This window comes from Alosa pseudoharengus, unplaced genomic scaffold, assembly GCF_046254945.1.
Source record: "Alosa pseudoharengus isolate Yale_2024_CS ecotype anadromous, Long Island Sound unplaced genomic scaffold, YU_APseudo_1.1 YU_APseudo_1.1_scf_14, whole genome shotgun sequence".
Lineage (NCBI taxonomy): Eukaryota > Metazoa > Chordata > Actinopteri > Clupeiformes > Clupeidae > Alosa > Alosa pseudoharengus.
The window spans coordinates 34,245,165-34,271,611 of NW_027468609.1; the positions used below are offsets into that span (position 1 = coordinate 34,245,165).

The 26,447-nt window shown below is 44.3% G+C and overlaps 1 protein-coding gene across 2 annotated transcripts; it reads left to right on the top strand.

Moving 5' to 3' along the window:
- The first annotated feature begins 467 nt into the window (after positions 1-467).
- Positions 468-25,928, top strand: LOC143123397 (dual specificity testis-specific protein kinase 2). Of its 2 annotated transcripts, XM_076284781.1 has the most exons (10): positions 468-639; positions 1,355-1,463; positions 11,220-11,416; positions 13,258-13,379; positions 15,334-15,382; positions 15,715-15,864; positions 21,694-21,867; positions 22,595-22,678; positions 23,509-23,595; positions 24,225-25,928. In XM_076284781.1, exons 2-10 carry the CDS (start codon positions 1,433-1,435, stop codon positions 24,324-24,326), a joined length of 996 nt encoding a protein of 331 aa, XP_076140896.1. In that variant the 5' UTR covers positions 468-639; positions 1,355-1,432; the 3' UTR covers positions 24,327-25,928. The 2 variants fall into 2 exon arrangements, with proteins under 2 accessions (XP_076140896.1, XP_076140895.1); XM_076284780.1 differs by lacking the exons at positions 468-639; positions 1,355-1,463 and adding an exon at positions 10,588-11,028.
- The last annotated feature ends 519 nt before the right edge of the window (positions 25,929-26,447 follow it).

A 26,447-nucleotide genomic window follows, 5' to 3' on the forward strand; every position in this document is an offset into this window, starting at 1 on the left:
TGCATGCTCCAAAATTTGAACATTTTCAACTAGAGAAACGTGATGACTCTTTTTAAAGTCTGTGTGGTAGGTTCAGCCTTTTTTCTTTCTTTCTTTTTTATTTTTAACTTATGAAGAAACCAACATAGCCTATAGGAGAGAGCTATATACATAGAGAGCCTATAGAGCTTACATGGAAATATATTTCAAAATATCAAGCAACTGTTCAAAATCAGCTGAACACACACTAATTAGACCTTCATACCACGACGACCACCACCACCAATGACAGCATCAACAAAACCAAGACACGATAGATAAAATATAATACAACATGGCTCTAAATTAAGTTGTCTACATCTGTTGATAGCGCAAATACACCTTGTGCGTTCCCAGGGCAACTGATCTAACATCTCCTAGCTCAGTGTATGATCCAGAGGCGCGGACCAGCAGGGAGCGCGCTCATTGGTCAGCTGAAGCTGAGGATTGAACGCTTTTCGCTACAACAGCAGTGGAGTCCGCGGTTAAGCCACGGAAACATTACAGTCACCAAGAATTTAGGCTATATTGTAGCGCTTATAACTTTACCAAAAACACTGGAGCCGTTGTCATCGATAGGAGGATTTCCTGCCAGGGACTGTTGCATTTCACACCATTACTGTAAGTAGACGATAGACATATTTAGAGAGAGCTTGCTATGGATTCGTTTGGAAGACTGTTGCTTTATTTTGATGCCTAGATGTCTTTAAATCCTAGATGACAACAGACATTAGATAGAGGGGCAGATGGGCTGTTAGACAGTCAAAGAGGAAATGACAAAATATAATTTATTGGCAGGTATCAGTTTGTCGTTGGCTAGGATATAGCCTAAATATTTTACCTTTTATCCGCTGTAGCCTATTTTAGTCGAATGGGCACGAATCCGTTTTAGTAGATTTTAGCAAATAACTGTAGCGTAGCCTATGCATATGCAATGTAAACATTCCGCGGTGAAAGATAATGTCCCCCCCCCCCCCTACATTCAACGGAAGCTCTAGGCCTAGGCTAGCCTACTACATCACCGTGTGTGATTAAAAGTGGTTAATGTTATATTTTCTGCAGTGGGACAAATCTCACCGTGGGGTTAAGCATGACCCTCTCAAATAGTACACACTGCCTGACTCACAGGCTGTTTCTCTGTGTTGTAAAGTGTTTCAACAGGTTGTGCAGTGTGTTTCCATGCCACCACTTGTTCAGCTTCAACTGTTGTGTGTTTGTCTGTGCGTGCGTGTGTGTGTGCTTTGATTTAAGTTGCCACGCTTGATCATAATCACTGTTATTGGTGTGTGTGTTTGTATATGTGTTTAAGCATCTGTGTCTGTGTGTGGTTTTTCAGTCGCTGTATCGGGACCCCGCTTGTGGCTTGGCTTCTGTATGTGTTTGTGAGTTCTGCTCCCCTCGCCATCTTCCGAAGATGCATATGAACAGCCTGCTGAATCGTTGGAGTAAGTAGCAGCAACCCTCCCCACAAAAAAAGAAAAGAAAGAAAAAAGCCTGCTGCCAAACCGGCAACTCCCTTTCCTTCCCTCTCTCCAGCCCTACCTGTGTACTTTTCCGTGCTTCACAGACATTGTCTGCCATTTTAATGTAGCTTTTCTTCATTAAGTGTTAGGAGACAGTGAGATAAAAACATATGTTATATGTCTTTCTGTCATGTAGGGCAGGTCATATTATGCACTGTGCACTATTGCATAGACAAGTGTGTTTACTGATATGTGATGTGGTGATGTCTATCTGAAGGGGCTGGTGACTTTCTGAGTGCTCACAGTTAAAAAAGAAATGTGGGTTGTATGAATGGTCCACTCTTAAATTAGATGTTATGTCAGTAGCTTTCTCAGTATAGTCTGAAGAATAAAAATTACATAACTCAAGTGAGTTCACCGCGTCCGCTGGTGCACGCCGACTAACAGAATAAGAACATTTAGACAGAAAAGAAAAACCCACACCAGTTTTGTAATGTGTACATAAATAAGAACAATACTCCTGAAAGAGGGACGACTGGTTATTTTTTTATTTCCAAAGTAGTGTGCCAATTCTCCTCAGCCTTTTTGTTGCAATTTTCTCATGCAAGTATAGCAGTGTATCTGATGATCAGCTCCAATTCATTTAAAAATAATAATAACAATAGGGAGTGTGGAACATTTGTAACTCAGCCATTTTGGTGCCACCTTTTCTACTGACTCACCTCAACACCTCATCCATCCCCAGGATGGGCTCCTGCCTGTGTTTGTACTCAGGGGAACTGTGCAAATGTTAGCTGTGTTTGACAAGACAAGGAGGGTCAAGGGTGTTTTTTTTTGTTGTTGCCATGCATTGCCTCTGCCCTGGAACACAGTGGACAGATAGATGCCGTAGAGGCTTACAGGTTGTGGAGATGGAGAAAAAAAGCGGCAGGGCTTCTCATAAATCAGTTATTTATACCGGGGAATACAGGACTGACAGACATTAGATAGAGGGGCAGATGGGCTGTTAGACAGTCAAAGAGGAAATTACAAAATATCATTTATTGGCAGGTATCAGTTTTCCTATCATGGCACACTACACGGCTCTTTTAAGTTTGTCATGCGACATATTGGAAGGAAATCTGACAGTCTGAAAGTCTGACAGTTTGCAGAGTCTATATATACTCTGGTGTTGCTTGGCACTTTACCGTAGTGAGATCCTGAGTGTGTTTGTTCACCGATGTGGTTTACTGGTAGGAACGTCCTTAAGAGTGAGCTGTATACTTGTGAATTCTGCGGGCGCATGTCACTGCTGTCCTAAGTTACGATAAGCCACTTTCAGTTGTCTGAGAATTCTCCCTCTTTTCTATGTGCCAGTACCAACACTCTCTGGCTTTCGGTATCTCTCTCTCTCTCTCTCTCTCTCTCTCTCTCTCTCTCTCTCTCTCTCTCTCTCTCTCTCTCTCTCTCTCTCTTTCTCTGCCAGTCAGGACAGTAGGAAATGTCCAGTGTTACCCTAGTGTTACCCCAGTGTTACCCCAGTGTTACCCCAGTGTTACAGGGAGTGCCAGTGTTAGAGAGTCAGCATCAGTGAAAGAAGATTTGCCCATCAGTGTCTTCATTAGCTGAAGGACGTCATGGCTTTTTTGAGAGAGGATGCTGGTCAAGAGCTGGTCTGCTGTTGCCTCTTTGCGCACGTGTTTGGGATGGGATGGAAGTATGGTCTATTGGTCCCCTGCATGTGTTTGTAGGTGTAGGAGTGATTTGTATACCCTCACTGTGTGTGTGTGTGTGTGTGTGTGTGTGTGTGTGTGTGTGTGTGTGTGTGTGTGTGTGTGTGTGTGTGTGTGTGTGTAATGTTCTGTCCATGTGCCAGACCCGGAAACAAAGCAAAGGGTGAACAAGGGGACTGATTCATGGAGGGCTTATTGCCCAGAGTTAGCAGTCCGTGGTGTGGAGGGTTGACACGCAAACCGCATATGAGTGCCTCATCTCATGGAAGGCCCCTCACTTCCATCACTGTCACAGGGGAATTCGAAGTCTACAGGCCGTACTACAAAAGAAACAAGTTGCAGTGTTTTTTAGAACTTGAGGTTTGTCATGGGTTCATCGAGTACAGAGCTGAGTAGGTACACCATGTGACGAAAATGTATCCTTCAGGGGGGAAGGAACAAAAAAATGTCAACAATGTAATAGCCTTTATTGTCAGGTGTCAAAAATGTCCTAGGAATGGAATGACGGATGGTGTTAACTGCTTCTTCAGAATGCTGTAGCACATACTGGCTGAAACAAAGTGGCTTAAAAACAAATGACAACCTATGGCAATGTTCCCAAGTTTGACATTTGAGTCTGACATTCATGAAGCTACTTGTCAGCTAGTGCAACTTTTTTCACACCATGCTTTATTTAGCAGATGAGTGGATTGTTTACAAAGGCTAATTGCTATCTAGCAAAATGCTAAGCTTTGAATAATATCACCGGTGTACTGCAGCTCCTCACGTGATGGTCAGTAGCATAATCTCAGATTGCCACCCTGATTGCACTTTTGAACTTCTCTCCTGGGCTCTCTGACCATGTTTCTGTACAGCACGTGAGGTTGAGAGTGCTGGCCGCCTCCTTTTGATGGAGCGCTAGTTGACGTCAGATACGGCAAGGCCCCTGAGCCCCTTTAGCGTGTGAAATGTCACAGGGTGGTGTGGGCCCAGGTGGGAACAAGAGGAGTTTGTTTCTGAACTCACGTACCTGATTGTTTTTTAGTATTGGGGTGTGCTATTCAGAGTCTGTGATGTGTGACGATGCATTTTTTTCAGGTGTTTTTGTCAAAAAAGCACAGTTAATCCTTCTTTATCTTCAGTGTTCATCCGAATCTTCTTTAATACAAAATATGTGGTGGTGGTCCAATTATCTTCTTGAAGGATTCAGTCATTTGTTAGCACTTGTTTCAGTTGAGTGCGAGTCCTAATGTCTTAATTCTAGTGTCCAAGTCCTAATTCTGTCATAATTCACATAATGGATAGGTTTGAGGATTAGAAAGCATTGGAGGAAAGTCGAAAGACTACCACTCAGACGGGATACTTATTCTCACTAAGCTCAAAGTGGGTGGTGCTGAAAGGCTTTTGTTCTGTTGCAACTGAGAATGAAATAAATATATATATATATATATATATATATATATATATATAAAGAATTTTGCTCAAACAACGTTGTAGACCCTCTAACCACCCCCTGGCTCAGACTGGGATTTTTAATGAGTGGAAAGGTACTCTAGCCTCATAACTGGGCTGTTGTTGGCCAGTGTTGTCCTGAGTTTGTTTACAGTGCTAGCTCAGGCTTGGGTGTGAGGGTGGAGAAAAGACTCCGGCCAGTGGAGCGGCTGTGTGGCGTGCAGGATGTGTAAATTATGCAGTGGTCCTGATCCCTGGCTTAAGACGACTTATTCCAGTCATTCACGAGCCCCAAAGAAGTCCACTGGGGCAAGGTCTTCCAGGCAAATGGATTTCAAATAAATGCCCGATTATGGAGGAGGCCTATGCATTGCATGTGGCTGGGCACCATAGCAGTTTTAAACAAGTTTAAATTTTAAACTCTTTAGCATGAGTTATAAAAAGAGAGTGTGTTTAACTGATGGAAACTGATGGTTCTGATTTGAGGCTATTTATCCTCTTAAGATGTATGTCAGCCTTTGTTTTAGCCTAGGGGTTGTGGAGGAAGTTAATTGACTCTATAATTAGTGATATCAACTTGGCAAATGGTTCTGTCTTTCTTTTTCTATTCACTCTCTTCCCTTCCCCTGTCCCTCATATGCACGCTGCCACTGCCCAGCAGAGACATGCACACTACACGTGGGAGATCACTGGATCGGACGTGACCCCACGCAGCTATCATCACGTTTGGTAACTCAATAAAGGTAAACTGAGAGAGCAGAGATCTGCATGAGAGGGAGAGAGACAAAAGAGAGGGAGTGAGAGAGAGAGAGAGAGAGAGAGAGAGAGACAGAGACAGAGAGAGAGAGAGAGAGAGAAAAAGAGCACGAGCACGAGAGTGCTCACTTTACACTAAATAATTCACTGCTGGACCCAGAGAGTGAAGATTAGATTTTGTTTTGTTCTCTCTGCCTTGTGTGATTCACAGCAGGAGTGCGAACAAGCCCCCGTTCCATCAAAACACAGCCTCATATGGGTCTGCTTCATATTAGCACCAATTATTTATTTCATTCAGTTTTGACCCGAAATTGCACTGAATTGTAAAATGTTATTTGCCACTGAATAAAGCAGTCATTGTGTCAGATGGTGATTGTGATTCTTTCTTTTTTTTCTTCATTTCCTTTCTAAGAGCTTGAGCAAGTGTTATGAAACGAGGTGGAGGAGAAGGGTTGTTGGATTGTCTGCAGATGGCAGATTGCCCTCTCTGACCTACAGAAGCTTAGCGCTGCTTCATCCACCATTGTATGATTCTCTCTCTATCTCTTCTCTCTCTCTCTCCCTCTCTCTCTTTCTCTATCTCCCTCTCTCTCTCCCTCCCTCTCTCTCTCTTTCTTTCTTTCTCTCTGCGTGCTGGAAGTTAATGTATGCTCCACAACGCCCACCTTCAGCCCTGCACAAGCATGGCTTTGGAGGCACCGGGACCCACACAGGCACGTAGTCCTGAGCACAGAAGGCAGGTTGTGCTGTAATTGAGCACCATACATCCCACACAGCTGCAGTGGAACTGATGTAAGAGTGCCTCTGAGGAGGTAACTTAGGTCTACAAGGAAGGCAAGGACAATTATGTTTTAGGTGAAAACGCTATTTTGTTATATCGTTTTGAGTGGAATATCGGTAAACTTCAATGCATGAAAAGGAGAAAAAAAACGTGTGTTTTTGGAAGCATAGCTATTGTTTTTACCAGGCCACACATGTGAATTGGTCGAATTTGACACCAGGCACAATGAAGCCGCACTGGTGTCAGGTGGCTGTGTTGAAAACTATAACGTCACAGTACATTTGAGATGAAAGGAGGACTTGCTGTGTGTGTGTGTGTGTGTGTGTGTGTGTGTGTGTGTGTGTGTGTGTGTGTGTGTGTGTGTGTGTGTGTGTGAGAATCTGCATCTTTTGTATCAGCATCTTTACGTTTGCTGCCCAGAATTGTTGAGGCGGATAGTCCTGCGTCATTCCAACACCAAAAGTGTTTGGTTGCAGTGTTCCTTGACCAATATCATCTTACAATCTTTACAGTGACGAGCAACTTGTTTACCAGTCCCTAACTGGTTGCTGATTTTTGAATAGGTAGATTTGGCATAGAAAGTGTTTAAATGTGTCATAGTCAGTTGACTAGATCGGGCCTGCAAAAAAGTGTTCCAATTGGTCACGGTCGGTCGGTTAAGAACCAGTTGGCTGATTCTCAGAAGGGAGAGGGATTTTATCTGTGCCATCTGCTATCACTCCATCTCCGTTGCAGTGATGGATGAGTTCATGTCGGTCCGCGCTGCATGCGGTGATGAGAGTGCAGTGCTGTTGAAATGGGCATCTGATGGGCTGCCAAGTTGAACCTCAGACCCACGCTAGAATATTCTACAGAGTGTTTGCTGGAGTATTGGGTGGGCAGCTAAGGGAAGGGAGGGAGGTGAACCACAGGGAACAAAAACACTTCTCTCCTCTCTCTCTCTCTCTCTCTCTCAATACCACTTTCTCTCATTCACTTACACACACACTCTCTCTCTCTCACAAACACACTCTCTCTCTCTCACTCAGTGTCTCTCTCTGTCCTTTGCTCTTTCAATCCCTCATTTTACCCTGAACTGTAATGACTCTGGACCCTAGATTGGTATTTAAGTATGTTATCTAACACTCAGTTGTAGTCTTAACTGCACATATAGACTAATTCTACATCCATTTCCCCTTGTTTTGCTGAATGCGTCATTCTTGCATTTTTTTTTTCCTTTTGGGATAAGCTGTTCTGAGCAGAATTCTAGTCTGTATGCTTAAAAGTGGCAAAGTCCAACAAACCAGCTCCCTTTAGCAATCCCTCTTATCCTGGTGAGTAACAATGAAAAAGAAGATGATGATGATGATGTCACGGCTTATCTCTCCTATGATTCAGGCAGATGTTTGATGGTTTTGTAACCGTATTGGTGGTGAAGACGACGGGATGATGTCATCGCTCATCTCTCTGTAGCTGAGGCAGCTGTTTTGGGTGGTTTTGTAACTGTTAATGTGCTTTTCTGACAGAGTTGACTCTGGAGGTCGGATTTAGGGAAATGGGCTCATTGATGGGATCTGGGAGAATTAAACCGGGCCGTCACCAAAGAGAGCCAGGCCTGAGGCTGAGGTAATGAACCCAAAGTGTAGCCGTTGGCCCGGAGAGGAGGGGGAGGCGGGCCGGCCTCGTCGAGCTGGCCGGTGCTGAAAAGGTTGGAAGGTCAGCCTTTGTGTGTGTGTTCGCAAAATTCTGCTGTGATGTAACAGCCTGCAGGCACGGAAAGCCATGCGTGTTGACAAATATACGAGGTACACACACATGCACGCTCACACGCAAAAACACGCTCACACACAAATATAGGGGGGTTGCATGCTTTCACCTTGTCCTCACTTTCTGGAAGTGCTTCTTTCTTCATTAATTTAGTAATTAGGCCAAATTGTGGCCTAAAATTGTTGAACAATGGCTAATCACATTAACATTCAGCATTTGAGAAAAAGAGGCAGGAGATTGTTGTAAAGCGATGTTACAGTATGTCATGAGAACACAGCCATTTGGGCCCCATTTGTTTGCCAAGTTATGCACATACAAATGATTTAGTCCTTACAAACTATGTGGACCACAGCATGTTATTTGTCGCATAACTGTGAAATTGTTATTTTCATGATGCTGTTTTGCAGACCAGTGACCGCGATAGCAGAGTAGGCCAGAGTCTGAGTAGTGAGCTCATGTTTACTGGTGACTTCATCTCAAACCTCAGGAGCTGTGGTTGACATGTGGGTGTGTGTTTGTGGTTTGGAGATGGGGGGGGGGGGGGTACCACCACTTATATACAGGAAACCTGATAGATGAGCTAACTAGAGCAACCTTCTTATAGCACCCAGGTCATGCTGTCAGAGCTCCAGGCATAGCTGGGCAGAGAGGGGTGGACGGTGGTGGGGACGGCATGCTAGAAAGCAAGAGAGGACAAACTGACCAAACGAGTGTGCTACATGCACACATGCAATGTGACCCTGCTGTTTGATCTGAGCCTGGCTGAGTGTGTTGAAACTGTATACAAAAGCCCTCACGCTACAGGGGACGGAAACAATGGGATACTAATGTCACATTTCAGTGTTGCTTCTGTTTGCACATGAAGATATGATACAGTAGTAATGTAGAGTCCAGTGTATTGCAGTGTTGGTCCATGTTTGATTTGATATGATCAATATCAAGCTCATATTAGGTTTACCACAGGCCTATTTTGATTATTATGCCAATCACTTACCAAAACATGAAGAGTGACGATGATGTCATCACTTAATGATGATATCGTTATTATCACTGTTGCTATGACTAATATATTTGCAAATAGCCGTGAACTAATTACGCACCTTCAAGCAATGTAAATGCATATAAAAAAATGTATGAGAGGGTGGGAACCCAGAGGGGAAGGAAGGTGTTTATATAGAACGCAGGAGCAGAGTGTAAAGGTCACTTAGCAAGGTTCTCATAACCACAGTTCTGGGATTACCACCTGCCACCTCCCTGTATTTTTAGCCTTGAAAAATAATGCTCCAAAACTGATCCAAGGCCTGCACTGGGGTGCCATTTTCTGCATTGGGGTGTGAAGTCATTTAGGGACGACACTTCCAGTCAGAGAGTGCCCTCTGTCTGGGGCAGTGATGACCTCTCTCTGGGCTGGAAGTGTGTGTCAGAGAGGTGGTCTCCAGACCCAGGGACAGTCGGGCCGGAGTTCATTCGGGTTCACTCTCTCTCTCGGTCAGGTGATCGTGGGCAGCGGCCCGCAGACTAACCCAGGGCAGGTGTGTTTTCTGGGCAGAACCCAGGGTGTCTGTCCATGCTGATGAATGCCAGTGTGGTTCCTGCACTAAGCCAGCTGTGAAATTGTTTTCCTTAATATATCTGGACATCTCGGCCTTGATTCCCAGGAGAGAAAGACTGCGCAGTGCATGAATAACATTCCCAGGTGTCCTCGGTGAAGCGGTTTGGTTAACAAACCCATGACAGCACATTTTTCCAGCTTTGCATAACATCTATGTAACATATTTTCTGAGGTTTTAAAACGGAAAATAAACAATTAACAGAAGTTGCCCTACCTCTCCTGATACACTCGTAGAAAACCCAAAAAAGGAAATAAACATGAGTAATTTTTCTGTCAGCAGAGTTGTTATTGAGCTGAGAGAGAGGGAAGACTGAAGCAGATTTACTTGCCTCTGACAGACAGCTCTGTTTTGTCATTTTGTTTTTATTGTTGTCTCAGGCATGTAAACATAACAAAAATACGTCTCTTTTAAGTGACAAACTAAAGGAAGATTGTGAATGTGGAATGACAGTTGAGTTTTGAGTCAAAACAATGTCTCTTCCATGTCTGAGCAAATGTTTTTGAGCTGGCATGCCTATTTTCTGCTTGAAGTTTGTTTTCACCCTGAATTTATTTTTGCACTCACAATGTTATTTGCCAAATAATGGACTAGGTTTAAATTATTAACTGTTTGTTTTGCTAGAATTTAGGCACACAAGCTCCCCTTCTTTTTGTTTATTAAAGATACACCAAAAAAAAAATTTCGAGCCTTAAGCTCTTCATCAGACTTTAACTTTTTTATCCGGCGCCTACTTTTGGATGTGCGCACGTTACATTTGTTTTGTTGCTATAATTTAGCATTTTTAAAACGCAGCACCTGTATTTCAAACCTCTCTGGAGAGGAGCTGCAGAAAGACATTTGTATATTCCTTCCCTCTCTTTATCTGATGTATTTTTGTAAACACCCGCATTGTTGTTGTCCCCGTCATGCGATCTCCCTCCATCTCTTGAGCGTTCGTCTCCTTTTCCATCGAATGGGGGCCTTCTGCGCACAAGGGGCCGCCCGTGCAACAGTTTCCACCAATTACTCTGCCTGTTGCTGACGCTTTTAGAAAAGAGCGGAAACAATGGCCACAGCATTGACGCTCAATTTCCCCCCCGTGAATCAGCGGCGCATGAGACAAGCGGAGCAGGAATTGAGGAACTGAAGATTTCTGGAAGGCCCTCAGTGTGCACAAGCTCCTCTAAACCTGCAGTGCAGCTCTGGAAGCTGCTGTGAGAGCACACACATGTGTCAGATCGGGTTATGCAATAAGTAAAACCTGCAATCATCTGTCACTGACAGACTGTAGAATTCAAACGGTGGGACATTGAGTCGAGTTTCGGGATTTGGTTGCAGGATAGTTTGCGCGTCAGTTGAAGAATCCAAGCCAAGGGGAAGGTATATGCCGTCAGTGAGACACTTTTGAGACCAGTACTTTAGAGGAATCTTAACGGTGGATTAACTGAGCATTGGTTTGTGGCAGAAGACGTGCATGTTGCTGTTTGTTGAGTCTGTGAGAAGAGACGAGGGTGTCAAAGAGAAAGCAGGTACAGTAGATCAAGTCCTAAGAGTGTATCCATGTTTTTATGAGAAAGAGCAGGCCTGTGTGTGTGTGTGTGTGTGTGTGTGTGTGTGTGTGTGTGTGTGTGTGTGTGTGTGTGTGTGTGTGTGTGTGTGTGTGTGTGTGTGTGTGTGCTAGTGACCTATTGTAACCCTCCTGCCTCTTTTTTTTTGGCAGACGAGATCTCCAGGATGTGCGAAGTGGACGTGGTGACCCCGGAGACACAGAGCCCCGCACTCCTGAGCGAGTCCACGGACAGCTACTGCCAGGTGGACCGCTGGCACCGCCTCCGCACCACTGTCCGCAAGCTCGATTTCTGGGAGGACTTCAGCGCTGAGCTCATCGGCTCTGGCTTCTTCTCTAAGGTTTACAAGGTACGCACGCTATGACCTACTGCTTTGGTCAGGACACCTGACAATGGGACACTGGGATATGTAGTGTTAATGAGGAAGGCCTATTAACAAAATCTTCTGTTGTATTCAGTTCCATAGGAACCAAACGATCCATTGTTTTGGTTTGGGTTGCATAATAGCTCAGTGCCATGGAGAAATCTATTCAAATGACTTGACAATGGCAGACAGAGGGGGCATAAATGGCCTAAATAGCCAAATCAAAAAGAACCCTCCTGTTCCACATGTTCAGGCATGCATAAGTAACAGTCAATGTTGTCATGTATCCGGGCAGTTCAGTCGAGGACACAAAAACAATTACAGAGAAAAACAAAACATAACAACAACAAAAAAAAAACCGGCGTGCTGTGATCTTTCAACTGTAGCGTGAAAAGATATATATATCTCTCTCTCTCTATATATATATATATATATATATATATAGAGAGAGAGAGAGAGAGACAGATATATATATATCTCTCTCTCTATATATATATATATATATATATAGAGAGAGAGAGAGAGAGAGAGAGAGAGAGAGAGAGAGAGAGAGAGAAAGTTGGCAAAGACAAGAGTCGTCAGGATATCTTTGAATGAGTGTCACACCTCTGGTAATACCCACAGCAGACGTGCCAAAGCCAGGATAATTATACGACTAACATGCCCTCTCATGCACACAAATTACCCCCAACAGGAGCAACCAAAACATCAGATCAGTCTCCGCCCAAAGGGCAAACAACGGTGTGTAGGGTGAGATAACTGCCATCCATGTAAACCACCACAGTGAGATAAGCGATGAGATATTCTTGTGTGGCTTGCAAAGACATTATCTCATTTGTTTCCGTAGTGTTAATCAAAACAGTGATTATCTCTTCGCTCTCCTTATTGTCCGTGATCCAGGGGAATGATTTCCACCCTTCACCTAATGGCTTGGAGCGCTGTAGGAATCAATCTGTAACTGAAACCTGAGAGTTTCAATCTCGAGACGTCTTTTTGTTATATCTGTTTGCCGTTTCGCATGGCCGCTGCATCTGTGGCATTTACTTGTACAGCATAGCAGAGATTATCAGATAAACCATCACACACTCCTTTCCTCATTACCGTGACTTCTCACCAGAACTGGTCAGACGGCTGGGCTGGGGCCGCCGCGGGTCATAGTTGAGCCAGGGCTCTGAGTCGTCTTCCTGCTATTGTTGCCTCATGTGTGTGTGCTCTGGAATGCCGCTACAGATTCTGTCCCGGATTAGCATTGTCAAGAGTGACAAGCGCTGTTGCACACCGAAACAGAATCTGATGTATGGCGGAGCACTTGGCTGTGACGGTTCACACAGACTGGGCCAAGCAAGTGCATGCCAGAGAAAGAGAGAGAGAGAGAGAGAGAAAACAAGAAAAGAAAGAACATGGTGTACAGCAGAGCATGTTTGGCTTGTTCAAGAGGCAGAACATCATTAAATGTGCTGTCGCCTCATTCCAGACATTGAAAATCGCTGTTGTTTCTATGTATCCGATTTTTCCTCTTGGCTTTGTTCCGTTTGGATTCCATTCATGTGACAGAAGCACTGTATCCATGACAGGTGAACAAGGACATTCTAAAGGACATTTCAATTCAATTCATTTCAATTCAGTACAGTTTTGTTTATGTAGCACCAAAACATAACAATGCTCAAGGCACTTTATATAGAGCCCAGCTTTAACATTAACCCTGACACTGCTGAAAATAAAGCCATAGTTTTATATTAGCGCTGTCCTCTGTCTCACTTGCCAACAGGCCATTCACCTCATTTCATGGACTCATAATCTGAAATCTGTGGTTGTCTCTTGCCCAGGTGATGCACAGTACCACACGGAAGGTCACGGTGGTAAAGATCTACAAGAACGACGTGGACCAGGACAGCATAGTCCGTGAGATCAGCCTGCTGCAGAAGCTCTCTCACCCCAACGTCATCAGGTGGGCCACCCACAAAACGCCTACACCTCTCCCCCATCAGCCTAGACTAATGCTCATGATATTCCTGTGTCAATTTCAGCAGCGCAAACTAGCCTGAGGTTCAATGTAGTCAGAAGGTTTTTCACAGCATCCTTAAGTCTGTGTTTACGTAACCCTAATCTATATGCAGCTCCATGACCCTCGGCATTATAGATGACTCAGAGCTCCATGAGCTCACTGCCTTCCCTATCTTTTACAGCAGCATGGTGTCTTAACAGCCATTGGGTCTCTTTCCTCTCAGCGGAGGCTGCGAGGGCAGAGCAATGTTTCCGCTCCAGTTTTGGGTCATCCAAACTGCTCTATTTACAAGCTGTCCCCAAACTCGATCCCTCGCGGGCGTCTGTGATTTGTCCCAGGAGCAGGTTTGTGCTAGGCCAGGCCAAGGTGGTTCTGTTGCATGGAAAACGTGTGCTGCGTGAGGGCGGAATTCCACAATGACCCCCCTCGATAGCGTAGCCTACCTGTGACTCAACGGGTAAAACTCTGCAACGTGTCAGAGTAGTGACTTTTTGTCAAAGGTATGAATCAGGTTTTTTTTTGCTCTTTCTGTTCCATGATCGCTAACAGAGAGGGGTTTTAGAGGGGTTTCCTGAACAAAGGGCTATCTGAGTGCTCTGAGCTGATGGAGCCTCCCATTGCACACCAACTAATGCAGAACTGGGGCTTGGAGACTCAGATTTCCTTCTTAATTAGTAGTCGATGTCTGCTGAAAAGCTCAGAGCATCTCAGGGCCTTTTCTGATGGCATACTGAGAGGTGTTCTCCTGAGGAGCTGATCACTCACACACACACACACACACACACACACACACACACACTCTCACACACACACACACACACACACACACACACACTCTCACACACACACACACACACACACACACACACACACACACACACACACACACACACACACACACACACACACACACTCTCACACACACACACACACACACACACATGCCACGTCTCTGTGGAGAAAGAGGCCAGAGGGCCAGACAGATAATAAATGATTAAAAAAGCACACACACACACACACACAGTCACTCACACACACACACACACACACACACACACACACGTAAGCATGCCCTCTTTCTCCTCACTCTTTTTCTCTCTCTGTCTCTCTCTCTCACACAGACACAGACACACACACACACACACACGAACGCACACACACACACACACACACACACACACACACTTATAACTTTAAAGTCTGCTGTGGTAACACTGGATTTAAAAACATAAATTTGAACAAAGCTCGGAATTCATTCAGTTCGGATCCAAAAAGCTCATGATTAGGAACTACTCAATAAAATATCACAGACTTGCAGTTAATCACAGCCATGACGGGAACATTGAAATTCCTTCTGCATTCACAGATGGGCTTGTTATGTAATGTAACATTTCAGAAGTCTGCTATCATGAGCGCTTCTCTTTATGTTGTGCATATATCACGACAAATGTCTCTGGTTTTATAAGACTGCTATGGGATATCTAATGAAGACAAAGAAGGAAAAAGTCTCTGTGTGTGCATGCGTGCTTACACAGTCAGGATGTGTCTGTGGTGAAGACTCACTCTCAGTCTTACACACACACACACACACACACACACACACACACACACACACACACACACACACACACACACACACACACACACACACACACACACACACACACACACACATCCTGACTGTGTGTAATTAGTCAGATTTCTTTACATTTGAGTGGGTTATCAGACTGACCGCTGAGATTATGAATGTAGCTCGTCAGTATGAGATTCATTTCCCCCCTTCTCAGCAGGAAGTGGAAACGGGCTTGATGACATTTAGCCTGTCAAATTTTATTGCACTTTAGAAGCGCCGGTTAACTGAACTCATTTATTAACCGAGATCATGTGCCCCTTGCAGGTATCTGGGGATCTGTGTGAAGGAGGACAAACTCTATCCGATTCTAGAGGTGAGAATCGCTCTGCTCTGTCTGTTCAGCGGTCTGCTCTGCTCTCTGTCTGTTCAGCAGCAGCTGGTTGTGCACATCTGTCTGTAGTAGAATTAGTTAGTGCAGTTATTTGTTTGAAAGCCCAAACAACTTTGTAAAGCCCACATACTGTAAGCTACAATGGCATTCATTATTAATACCAAATGCATTCAAATATGTTATATTTCATTCAACATTTGTGTGTGCATATGTGTGTTTAAAAGTATTGAGGATATCAAGGTGTTAGAGCAAGCAGACTGTTATGCGACTTTTGAAAACAACTGTGTTTGTTGTTTCATCCTCCATCCAATCAGTATGTGAGTGGGGGCTGTTTGGAGGAGCTGCTTGCCCAGGATGACATCCCCTTGTGCTGGAGAGAGAAGGTGGACCTGGCCTGCGACATCTCCAGAGGGATGACCTACCTCCACTACAAAAACATCTACCACCGAGACCTCAACTCCAAGGTGAGCAGGCGGAGTTCTCGGAGCTGGATTGAATTCAACAGCTGAATGGAACAGTGTTTTCTTCACACATGGAAATGTCATAATATCACGGAACTATTATATTCCGTGAGCCACTTTGGACAAAAGCATCTATTAAGTATAATAACCATAATCATAACCATAAACATAACTTTGACTTTGTCACCATTTACGTTGAGCTCATACCATCTCACGATTTCATTATGAGTCAGCTTCTTTTATGTTGGTATTCACGTTTCTACATGGTTTAGTGTGGGACGAAAACAAATAGTTTTTTCACCATTTTGTAATCAAAAGCCTTTAAAAAGAGTTATGTTGTGTTAGTAGTTAAGCCCCTGTTCTCAGTGACTTCATTTTGACCTTGACTATTTGATCTGAGTTTGCACGCCTCTTATCTGGGAATCCCCGTAATGAAAGACATGAGCTCTTCAGGTGTAGCTTCACCTCAGCAGCAGCTATTATGGTTGCTACATCATGCCACCAAATGCAGCTGCATATCGTCCTCACCTCAAAGAGAATAGAGAACATGCTGCAAAATCTTGTTATATGTTTTAGACTTAGATCTGACAGCCAAAATGTCACGTTTCACTAGTGTATTTTGCTTGAAGTGAATGGAACAAATTCAGGTTATAATCCAATTAAGTTCAGATTAGAGCGAAAACTCTGTAGAGTGAAAGGAGTGCATTATTAGCTCAGCCGCGTGGACGTGTAATTGGCCCTCAGTAAGTCAGCCTGCCTCTGAGTCCGCTCCAGAGGTTAGCCAAAGCGAGCGCGCTGCCAAGAAGCGTTGGTGCGGCCGGCGCAGGCATTCCGTAGATTCCAGTGGCTGCTGACAGGCTTCCAGGCGCTGTGCGAGGTCGCCGCGGCTGTTGTTGCACCTCCGAGTGTCTGTCTTTCACACACTCCTGTCACATTGGCCTTTATCTGGGCTACTTAGGAGACACACACACACACACACACACATTTCTCGGTCTCACACACAGATACATTAACACACACACACACACACACACACACACACACAATTATAAACAAAGATCTCTGTCTCACACACATGCACATTAATACACGCAGACACGCACACACATTTACGCACACACCTCTTTCTCTCGCTCTGTCCCACACACATTTGTCAACCACGAGTCAAAAGTTAATGAGAATACCATGCCTTGTGTTTTTTCCAGTCCCTCGTTAATTCAGGAGTCCTTCCTGCGTCACTGTCATGCCCTGCAAGCACATAAACTAAATACAAAGTGATATTGTCAACACTAGGAGAGAAAGGACTGTATTCCCTGCTCCTTGTCTACTGATATCCCCTTCATCTGGGCTCCTACAGATGCGCTATCTCACTGTCACCATCTCATTGTTTGGGGTTCAGCAGGCTCAGTGCTGCTGTGTCTAGACAGCGTGTGTTTACGGAGGGGCAGTTTCCATGGGCCAGTTCTGGGCAGCCAAGGGGCTCTGGGGTTTATGGGTGCTGGTGAAATGGCGCTCTGTCATGCTAATGTCCCACTGGCTACAGTTAATGCTTCTGGTCTCCCATAATGAGGCATTCAAGCCATGGACTAGACACGCACACACATACATGCACATACATACACACATACACACACACATGCACACACACCCACACATACACACACACACACACACACACACACACACACACATGCACACACAGCCACACATACACATACACATACACACACACACACACACACACACACACACACACAAAGACATACACACAAGATACACACACCGGGTGTAAAGCTTCTCGTAAAGTAGATCGCTTACTGGCTTTCACTCTTTCTCACCACCGAACCCCCCCCCCCCCCACAAACACACACCTTGTTGACCTTGCAGATCTCTCATCACTGTTACATAGAGCATGCACACATTAGCACACACACACACACACACACACACACACACACACACACACCCCTCTTACTGGTGCTTCCCTCACTCATTGACTTACGCACATCTTGACATTTTTGAGTCATACTGTCTGTAATATCAAAACAAAAGGATCCATGTATTTTTGTTTCTATTGTACTCATCAGGCACAGCCTCACAAAGCCTTTTACTCCATGGAGGTAAAGCAGAGGGCACTCTGCTGTGTGTGTGTGTGTGTGTGTGTGTGTGTGTGTGTGTGTATGTGTGTGTGTGTGTGTGTGTGTGTGTGTGTGTGTGTGTGTGTGTGTGTGTGTGTGCCACCTGGGCATACCATGTCATGGGGAGCACTCAGCAGTTAGTCACTTGTCACAACACAAAAACGATTAGGTTACCTACCTACACACAATGACAGGGCAAGCCATCACCAGTGTGTGTGTGTGTGTGTGTGTGTGAGTGTGTGTGTGTATGGTTGTGTCTGTGCGTGTGCCGCATCCAGACCACCTGGCGGATACAGTTTCTGCCCAAATGAATTTACACAACACACTCTGACGACACACGAAAGCTCAACCAACACACCTACACTTGCACACACACTCTCTCACACACACCCAGTTTTGCAAATGTCCACACAGACCACAGGGAAGCACTTACTTATAGACCCACTTAGTTTCTCTCATCCACCCACCCACACACACATGCATCCATCCAAACACACACACACACAAGTATACACAAGCATACTGTACACACAGGCCCACGTAAAGAATTCCCATCATAACTACTGATGTCTTTGTCTGCGTCCACTTTTCCTCTCCAACTTACAAACAGACTTAAAGGAGAATTCCGGTGTGATTTTGACCTAAAGTGTTTTGAAACATGATACCGAGTGTGAACGTATGTCTCATAGCCCATCTCGGCTTGTCCCCTGCACTCCGAAATCTGGCGCTAGTTAGCCGATGCTACCAACAAGGCGGTCAATGGTGGTGCCTCGGCATCGGCATAGCCATGCAAATAAATCACTGTTTTACACCATTTACGAGGCTCAATGTATCTCCACACTTCATTGGTAGACTTCCGAGGGCCCTGACATTTAAAACGAGACATTGAGAACTTTGAAAAAGCACTGGTAGTTTACTTACGAGACGATTTATACAGACAGTATCTTCACGAAGTTTAGCGTTTGCAGCCATCTTGAATTTAGTCACGATAAGTCGAGCAACGAGTAAGAATGAACAGGTATGATAAGGGATCAGATTCCAAAAATAATTCAGTGGAAATGCATGGATTACAGTTTCTTCCAGTAGCAGCAACTGGAATCCATGCATTTCCACGGAATTATTTTTGGAATCTGCACCCTACCTGACACACATTCAAGACAAAAACCTGAGAACCACACTGACAAAGTACAGACTCAGTGAACATAGCCTGGCAATAGAAGTGGGAAGGCACAGACAAACATGGCTGCCGAAAGACACTAGACTGTGCCACCACTGTGACCTAAACACAGTAGAGACAGAGATACACTTCCTGACACAGTGCACAAAATATGTTAACATTAGATGACAAATGTCCTCCCTGAATTCCTGCAAGTGAGCGATGAGAAGAGGCTTTCATTCCTCACTGGAGAGAAAGAGAACTGCCTCCTCCTTGCAGCTCAATACGTATATTCCTGCCATAATGAAAGGACCTGCTGATGTAAAACTTACACTACCTAAATATGAACATACACTCATACATACACACAGACACAGACACACACACACACACACACACACACACACACACAAGCCCACACAAACATGCAGACACACACACACACCCTTTTCCATTGCCATAGTTTATAATTCATATTTGTGTACAATTATCATTATTCTGTTCCCCTCCCCATTTGATGTATTTGACCCAAATACTTTGGCAATACTGTACAACGTTATGTTCATGCTAATAAAGCTCCTTCTGAATTTGAATTTGAATTTTAGGAGAAAGAGAGAGAGAAAGAGGGAGAAAGAGAGAGAAAGAGAGAAACATATGCTCATCCTCTCACAGACTTTCCCACTCGTTGTCGTTTACCCTCCTGAAGATTCCGCCGTCGTGGTGAGAGTGGAAAAACCCTCTTAAGCGCGTCCACCCACAGTGTGCTGGGTGGGGATGTGGTGGTTTGGAGCCTCCCAGGCTGTGCCGACCACTGGGCCACAGGCCCCTCACATTCCCACATGTAATTAAAGAGCACCTACAGTATTCCCTCTGATTTCTCTCTCACACTCACGCACTCATTCACTCACTTACTGTTTTTCTCTCTCCTCTCTCTCTCATTCATTCATTCACTTTATATCTCTTTCTTACTCTCACATGCTCTTACTCACTTAATCACTCACCCTCTCTCTCTCTCACTCCCTCATTCACTCACTCACTCACTCACTATTTTCCCCTCTTTCTTTCACACTCCCTCATTCACTCACTCACTCACTCACTCCCCCCCTCTCTCACTCGCTCCCTCTTTTCCCCTCTCTCTTTCACTCCCTCATTCACTCACTCACTCACTCTTTTCACCTCTCTCTCACACACTCCCTCATTCACTTACTCACTCCCCCCCTCTCTCTCTCACTCGCTCACTCTTCCTCTCTCTCTCTCTCTCACTCCCTCATTCACTCACTCACTCTTTTCCTCTCTCTCCTCTCTCTTTCTCTCACTCCCTCATTTACTCACCCACTCACTTTTCCCTGTCTCTCTCTCACTCTTTCACACACTCTGTCTTTCTTTCTCTCTCTGCTCGGCTCACTTTCTTCATTTCCTTCTCGGTCTGCTCAGCTTTCTCTCTGCAGCAGTTTGTGTTGCTAATGTGGTATAAGCAATTGCTGGTGAAGAGCCATCACTCAACTCCTCCATGCCCCCGCCTTACTCTGCTGGGAAGGTTATGTACCACATAGGCTGTGAGTCATAGCTTATCTGGGCCAGTGTGGATCTAAGAGATGTCTTGCTTTCTGATGAGGACATTTAATATATGGTCCGTTAAAACCCCGTAATCTGAGTAAACAGCTCGGGGATCAACTACAGTGTGCAGTAAAGCTACAGTGTGCAGTCAATGTAAACCTTACCTAACAACTAAGCTGTAGGCGCTCAGATGAAAGGTTCTATTACGGTAAATGCCAAGTAAAACAGTTGGGACAGTATATGTAATGTGCTAAAGTGGCACATTGGCAAACGAGAGTGAGACAAAAACACATTAGCCTTCTGCCAGCAGTCTATGGTTTCCTTATTCTTGGACACCTGGCTTGTGCATGTGATGCCCACCCAGAGGTGTTTGTTGCTAGGGAGGCTTGGGTTTCTGCCCTGGCTGTGCACTGACCAAGCGCTGACAGAATGGCTCCCCCCTGCATGCTCCATCTCCGTGGACTTGGTGACAGAATGATAGTGATGTTTGATAACAGTGGCAAACACAATCCATTTTTTTTTTTAGTCACAGGGTTGTCAACACTTTGAACGTGGCAGGGGAATGGAGTTTGATATAGTAATGTGATATGAATAATGTGGTTGCTTTTGCACAATTGTTTACTTTGTGTTTAAAGTTACTTATACTTATGTTTACCATTTCTGCTGTAAACCCATGCTACCTGTGTTTGAACAGCCCCCATGTTGCATGTAATATTCCACTGCCCTCATGTGGTGAGATGATGGTATTGCACATTTATGTTCCACAAGGTTGAGAGCAGCTGGAAATTGATCCAGAATGCATTCTGTGAGACTGCTGTGTAAAATGTTGGTATTGACTCACAATAACTTATTAGGCTGAGCTAGTGCCTATAGTATACTGTCCATATAAGTGCTACTGTACATATGTATATGCTGTACGTGTTACATATTTCTGTATATCCAGATCCAGTATCACTGAATTGTTATATTCCTCACATGCAGAACTGCTTGATCCGGGTGACACAACGGGGAAGGGAGGCGGTGGTGACAGACTTCGGTTTGGCCAGAGAAGTAGGGGAGCTGCCCGCCAACGACCCCGAGCGTAAGATGTCCCTGGTGGGCTCGGCCTTCTGGATGGCCCCCGAGATGCTCCGAGGAGAACCGTACGACCGCAAGGTACTGAGGAAAAAACCAACCTCATGCATCTTTTATCACCTTTAATACAGCAAGTGCATCTGTGACTGATTTATGTCAAAATACAAAATGGCCTTAGGTTCTTGGCTTCAATGAATACTAACTCATATTTAAAAACAAAGCTGTATTTGTAATGCTAGCTTTTTAATTTATCCTCACTGCTTTTGTCGCAGTTTAGTGCATTAGTTAGTATGGCAAGCACTTACAGGCATAGTCTGTCATTCTAATCCCATACCCTTTTTGTCAAATTCTGCGGTGGTTTCGACCAAGCTGTAAACAATCCCAGCCAATCAACACTAGGGGCATGGAAGGGAGGCGTGTGATTTGATTGGTTGTTTGAACTCAAATGTCTGTATGAGCTTTACTTGAGCTCAGAGGCTTTAGATCAGGGCCTCTATTGGAGCCCCATTTTCTCCATCTCAAAGAGAATATGCAGCACGTCTGGTTAATATATTCCAGTTTGTACTTAATGGAAACGGAAAGTCTGTGGTGCTTACAACAGCAGTGCACAGCAGTGTTTGATGGTTATGGATGTAGTCATGACTCATGAGTGAATTGTACTGTGAACAGCCAAAACAGACGATTTTGTTATTTTTCCTGCAAAGCTGTAATGGTTGAGTGAACAGTAACAGTGTACTGTAGCCATGCTAGACACTGGGGCTCTACTAATTCTTTCATCTCTCATTTTTCTCTATTCAATTGTGAACAGGTGGATGTCTTCTCATTTGGGATCATGTTGTGTGAGATTCTCGCCCGAATCCCTGCAGATCCAGAGATGCTACCAAGAACACGGGTAAGCCAAACACACACACACACACACACACACACACACACACATTCAGTACACGCGCTGTAAACTAACAAGGTAGAATTTTTTTAAAGCAGCTCTTTTCAATGCATTTTTCTATCACTCTAATCACGCCTGTCTTATTCCCTTCCACATGAAGCCCAAAACGCAGCATAAAACTAACACAATTTAGCACTCCTGCACCCCTGAATCATATGACTCATTGCACACTGAAGGAGCTTTGGTGGAGCGTGTGCGGATCAGGCCTGTCTCTTCCCCTCATTCTTCAGAACGCCTGATCCTTCCCCTCACCGGGGAGAAGGAGGGGCAGTGAGACGAGAGCGAGTGGCATGCGGCGTGTGTTAATGTGGCCATTTAGGCGTCATTATCAGTGATGGACAGCAGGTTCCCCCTGCAGGGAAAAGGGATGTGGGCTTAATCTCTAATGAAAGGAGGGTGGGGTGGAGTGGAGTGGAGTGTGAAGGGGGGGGGGGGCATTGGGCCATACTGAAATGACTGCAAAACAGGCGCCCGCCATTTGCCGCTGAAATGCCTGTGCCGCTTATTGGTTTCGCCACTGTTCTTGGGCAGCACTGTGAGATTAGCAAATTTACTGAGAATGGAGAATGGGGAAATATAATGATGGAAATAATGACTGGCCTTTTTTAGGTGTTAATAGCTGATTAGTTGCCTCCTTCCGCTGTAATGTGAATAAATTTAAAGGGAAATTTAAACAATTTCAACCATACTTAGAGGACACATGATGGCTCTAGAATTCTGTCCAGTGTCTGACACAGTCTGATTGGTGTGTTGTTGCTGTTGTGTGTCTCCCTCAGGACTATGGTCTGGACGTGGAGGCTTTCAGTGAGTTGGTGCCGGGCTGTCCCCAGCGGGTTCTGGAGCTCTCTGCCAGCTGCTGTCAGGTGAGTGTGTGTGAGTGCATCTCCAGCAGGTTCTGTGGGCTTCATGTTGATAATGGGGTAATGTGAGTAATATGATTTATTTTTTAAAAAAGAGCACTGTTTAATCTGTGTGAGTGAAGGGGAGAGAGGCAGCAATGAAAGATGCATCATAGAAAGATGTACTCTCTTTGAACATTTTTAGAGTTTATTAAGTATATAACAAATGTGGATCTTACAAATGATAGTTCACAGTCAATTCCACAAATGAACACCAGCAAATTTCCCTCAGCCTCACTTATCTTTAAAACTGTTCATTAAAATAACCACATAGTCTGGTCATTACTAGTCAAAACAAAATGAATAGGACTTGCATTAGACTGACACACAGTATTTGCAGAGGCGTAAATTAAAGATGATCTGTACATCTCTACTGGCTAATGATGTTTCCTGTCAACGCAACAATTATTTTTTCCTACACTAAAATACAGTACCTGTCTTAGCATGATTTATTGTGAACAGCAGTGAAAGCCACCAACCTCATCTTATGACTGAATGAATAAATATCCCTCTCCTCCCATTTCTCCTCTTTTCCTCCCCTATCCTTTCACCCACCCCCTTACCCTCCTCTCCCCTCTCCTCCTCTCCCTCAGATGGATGCGTTCCGCCGTCCATCCTTCTGTGAGGTTCTGGATGTGCTGGAGGACATTGCGGAGACACTGGAACCCCCCGACACCGTGCTGACCACTGGGTGAGGGATGCGCCAGGCCATTAGTGCGCCTCCGCTCCCAAAACGGGACCTCCCTCACTCACACGGACAGCTGTGGACAGCCATTTTTTGTGTCCTCTGTGAAGGACGTGGCTCGTCTCTTTCCTCTCTCTCTCTCTCTCTCTCTCTCTCTCTGTCTCTCTCTCTCTCTCTCTGTCTAACTGCCTCTCTGTCCGAGGGGGACTTCATGAGGAAAAGAAGGACGCCTTTTCTCTCTAGGCCTGGGCTGTCTCTCAGGCATGTGTTTATGGATGTGCCCCAAGCCTGGCTGCTCACTCACACTGCTGTGAATGTGTGCTTTCTGTGTGAGTGTGAGACACACACACACACACCCACACCCACACACACACACACACACACACACACACCTCGCATGGAGGCCTTTGCCTTCAGACTTTCTATCCATCCCCCTTTCTCTGAACACCGAGGGCAGATGCTTTAGGTTTGGGTCCAATGACAAGGGCTAATGGTTGACTTACATTTTTTAATGACCAAAATTATAGTCAGGACCATGGCTTGATTTATTTTTCACTGAGAGTTAGATCTACGTGGTGGATATTGAAAAGTGAGAGAATTTTTGTACATATGTCTGTAAATTGCATAAGAGCGACTCTGACTTGCACATTCTTCTACTTGCCTTTTTTAAAAAAAAGAAACTTGAGATAAAATAATAAGAAAACTCAGTGGGAGGTTAATGTATTACAACTCCTGTAATGGTATTTGTCTCTGCTAAACAAAGCCATGGTTACCATGCCGTTGGCTTTAAAGTCTTAACTGGTATTCAAATTGACTGACCAAAGTATTACAAGCAACTATTTCACCAGACTGAAGGAGTATTGTTTCAGCTGTCATTTTCATATGCTGAAGATCATTCATTTCTCTTCCATAATAAGGGTATGGTGAAGTACTAATAAATCACCTCATCGGAAGGATTCATTGGGAGAAAATAATCTGACATAAATAAGAAAATACAAAACAACCATTTTGTTACATAATATATTTATGTTTATAATATTATATGTTACCCAGTGCAGCTGGACATCACAAGAATACAGCTCCTTCTTCAGGTCTTTAGACTGCACAGACTCATGTTGTCCGTCCCAGAAACGTCTGATAAACATTATGGGGTATTTCTAATGTCAGTCACTTGCGTTCACCCAGTCACAGCAGGTCAGAAAGGAGGGGTAGGACTCCCAGTCTTCTCTTTTTCAGTCCATAGCCAGACATCCTCTCACTTTCTGGGAGTAGAGAGGAGACACTCGATGCACTTAGCTACATCACAGCCCTCTCAGGATTTACTTTGAAAAGAAACCTGTACTATGTGAATGACTCTAACCCTTTCGTTAGACTTTGTATTGTTGACTGTCTTTAAAGATGTTTGTATGATTCCATTTCTAAAGTTCTTTGTAAATACTCAGCCTTGCATTTTGCAGGTAGAATATATTTTGTTTATCACACAAGATTTCTGTGTATTGTTTATTATATTGTAGAATTGCATATGACTTCCCTGTTTGTGCAGATGGTATATGATTATTTTGCAAATGCCAATAGATTATTAAAGAAAAAAAAATAAATTACATACACTTTGGATCTGCTTTGTTCTTTACATTACCAATAAATATATTTATAGATAGAAATATAACAATTAACATATTGATTGACTTAGTTTAAGTTTTAAGAATGACTGGCTAACTTCAGTGTGGTTGAATATGATAAACAAATAAAATTTGCTGAAGTTATTTTTCCAAGTAATTATCGAGTGTATTAAATCGGAATTAGAGATTGCCAGTTCACTATCTTTTCTATTTTACCTATCTGTGTGACTCCATGATTTTGTGATTCTGATAACGTTACACAATTAGCGGTTGTCTGGTCGTTTGAATAGGCCCTACAGCCAAGCTCACAGCCAGTACGGTGGCCTATACTAAGGTGGCCAACACTCAACACATGAAAGATTGGAGCTAAAGGGGAAAAATGGATTTTACTTTCGTGGAAAGATCCATAAGACATTATGGAAATCATCGGAGCTGAGGGGAACGTACATCAGATGGCACGACCAAAACCTATTAGCATTCCACAAGAGCTCCACTTCACGTCAATAACTCTG

Coding starts and splice junctions, on each gene's coding strand:
- LOC143123397 (XM_076284780.1), top strand. CDS start 10,974: ATGTTGCTGTTTGTTGAGTCTGTGAGAAGAGACGAGGGTGTCAAAGAG. Junction 13,380..15,333: donor TCTCACCCCAACGTCATCAG/GTGGGCCACCCA, acceptor TGCCCCTTGCAG/GTATCTGGGGATCTGTGTGA. Junction 23,596..24,224: donor TCTCTGCCAGCTGCTGTCAG/GTGAGTGTGTGT, acceptor CCTCTCCCTCAG/ATGGATGCGTTCCGCCGTCC.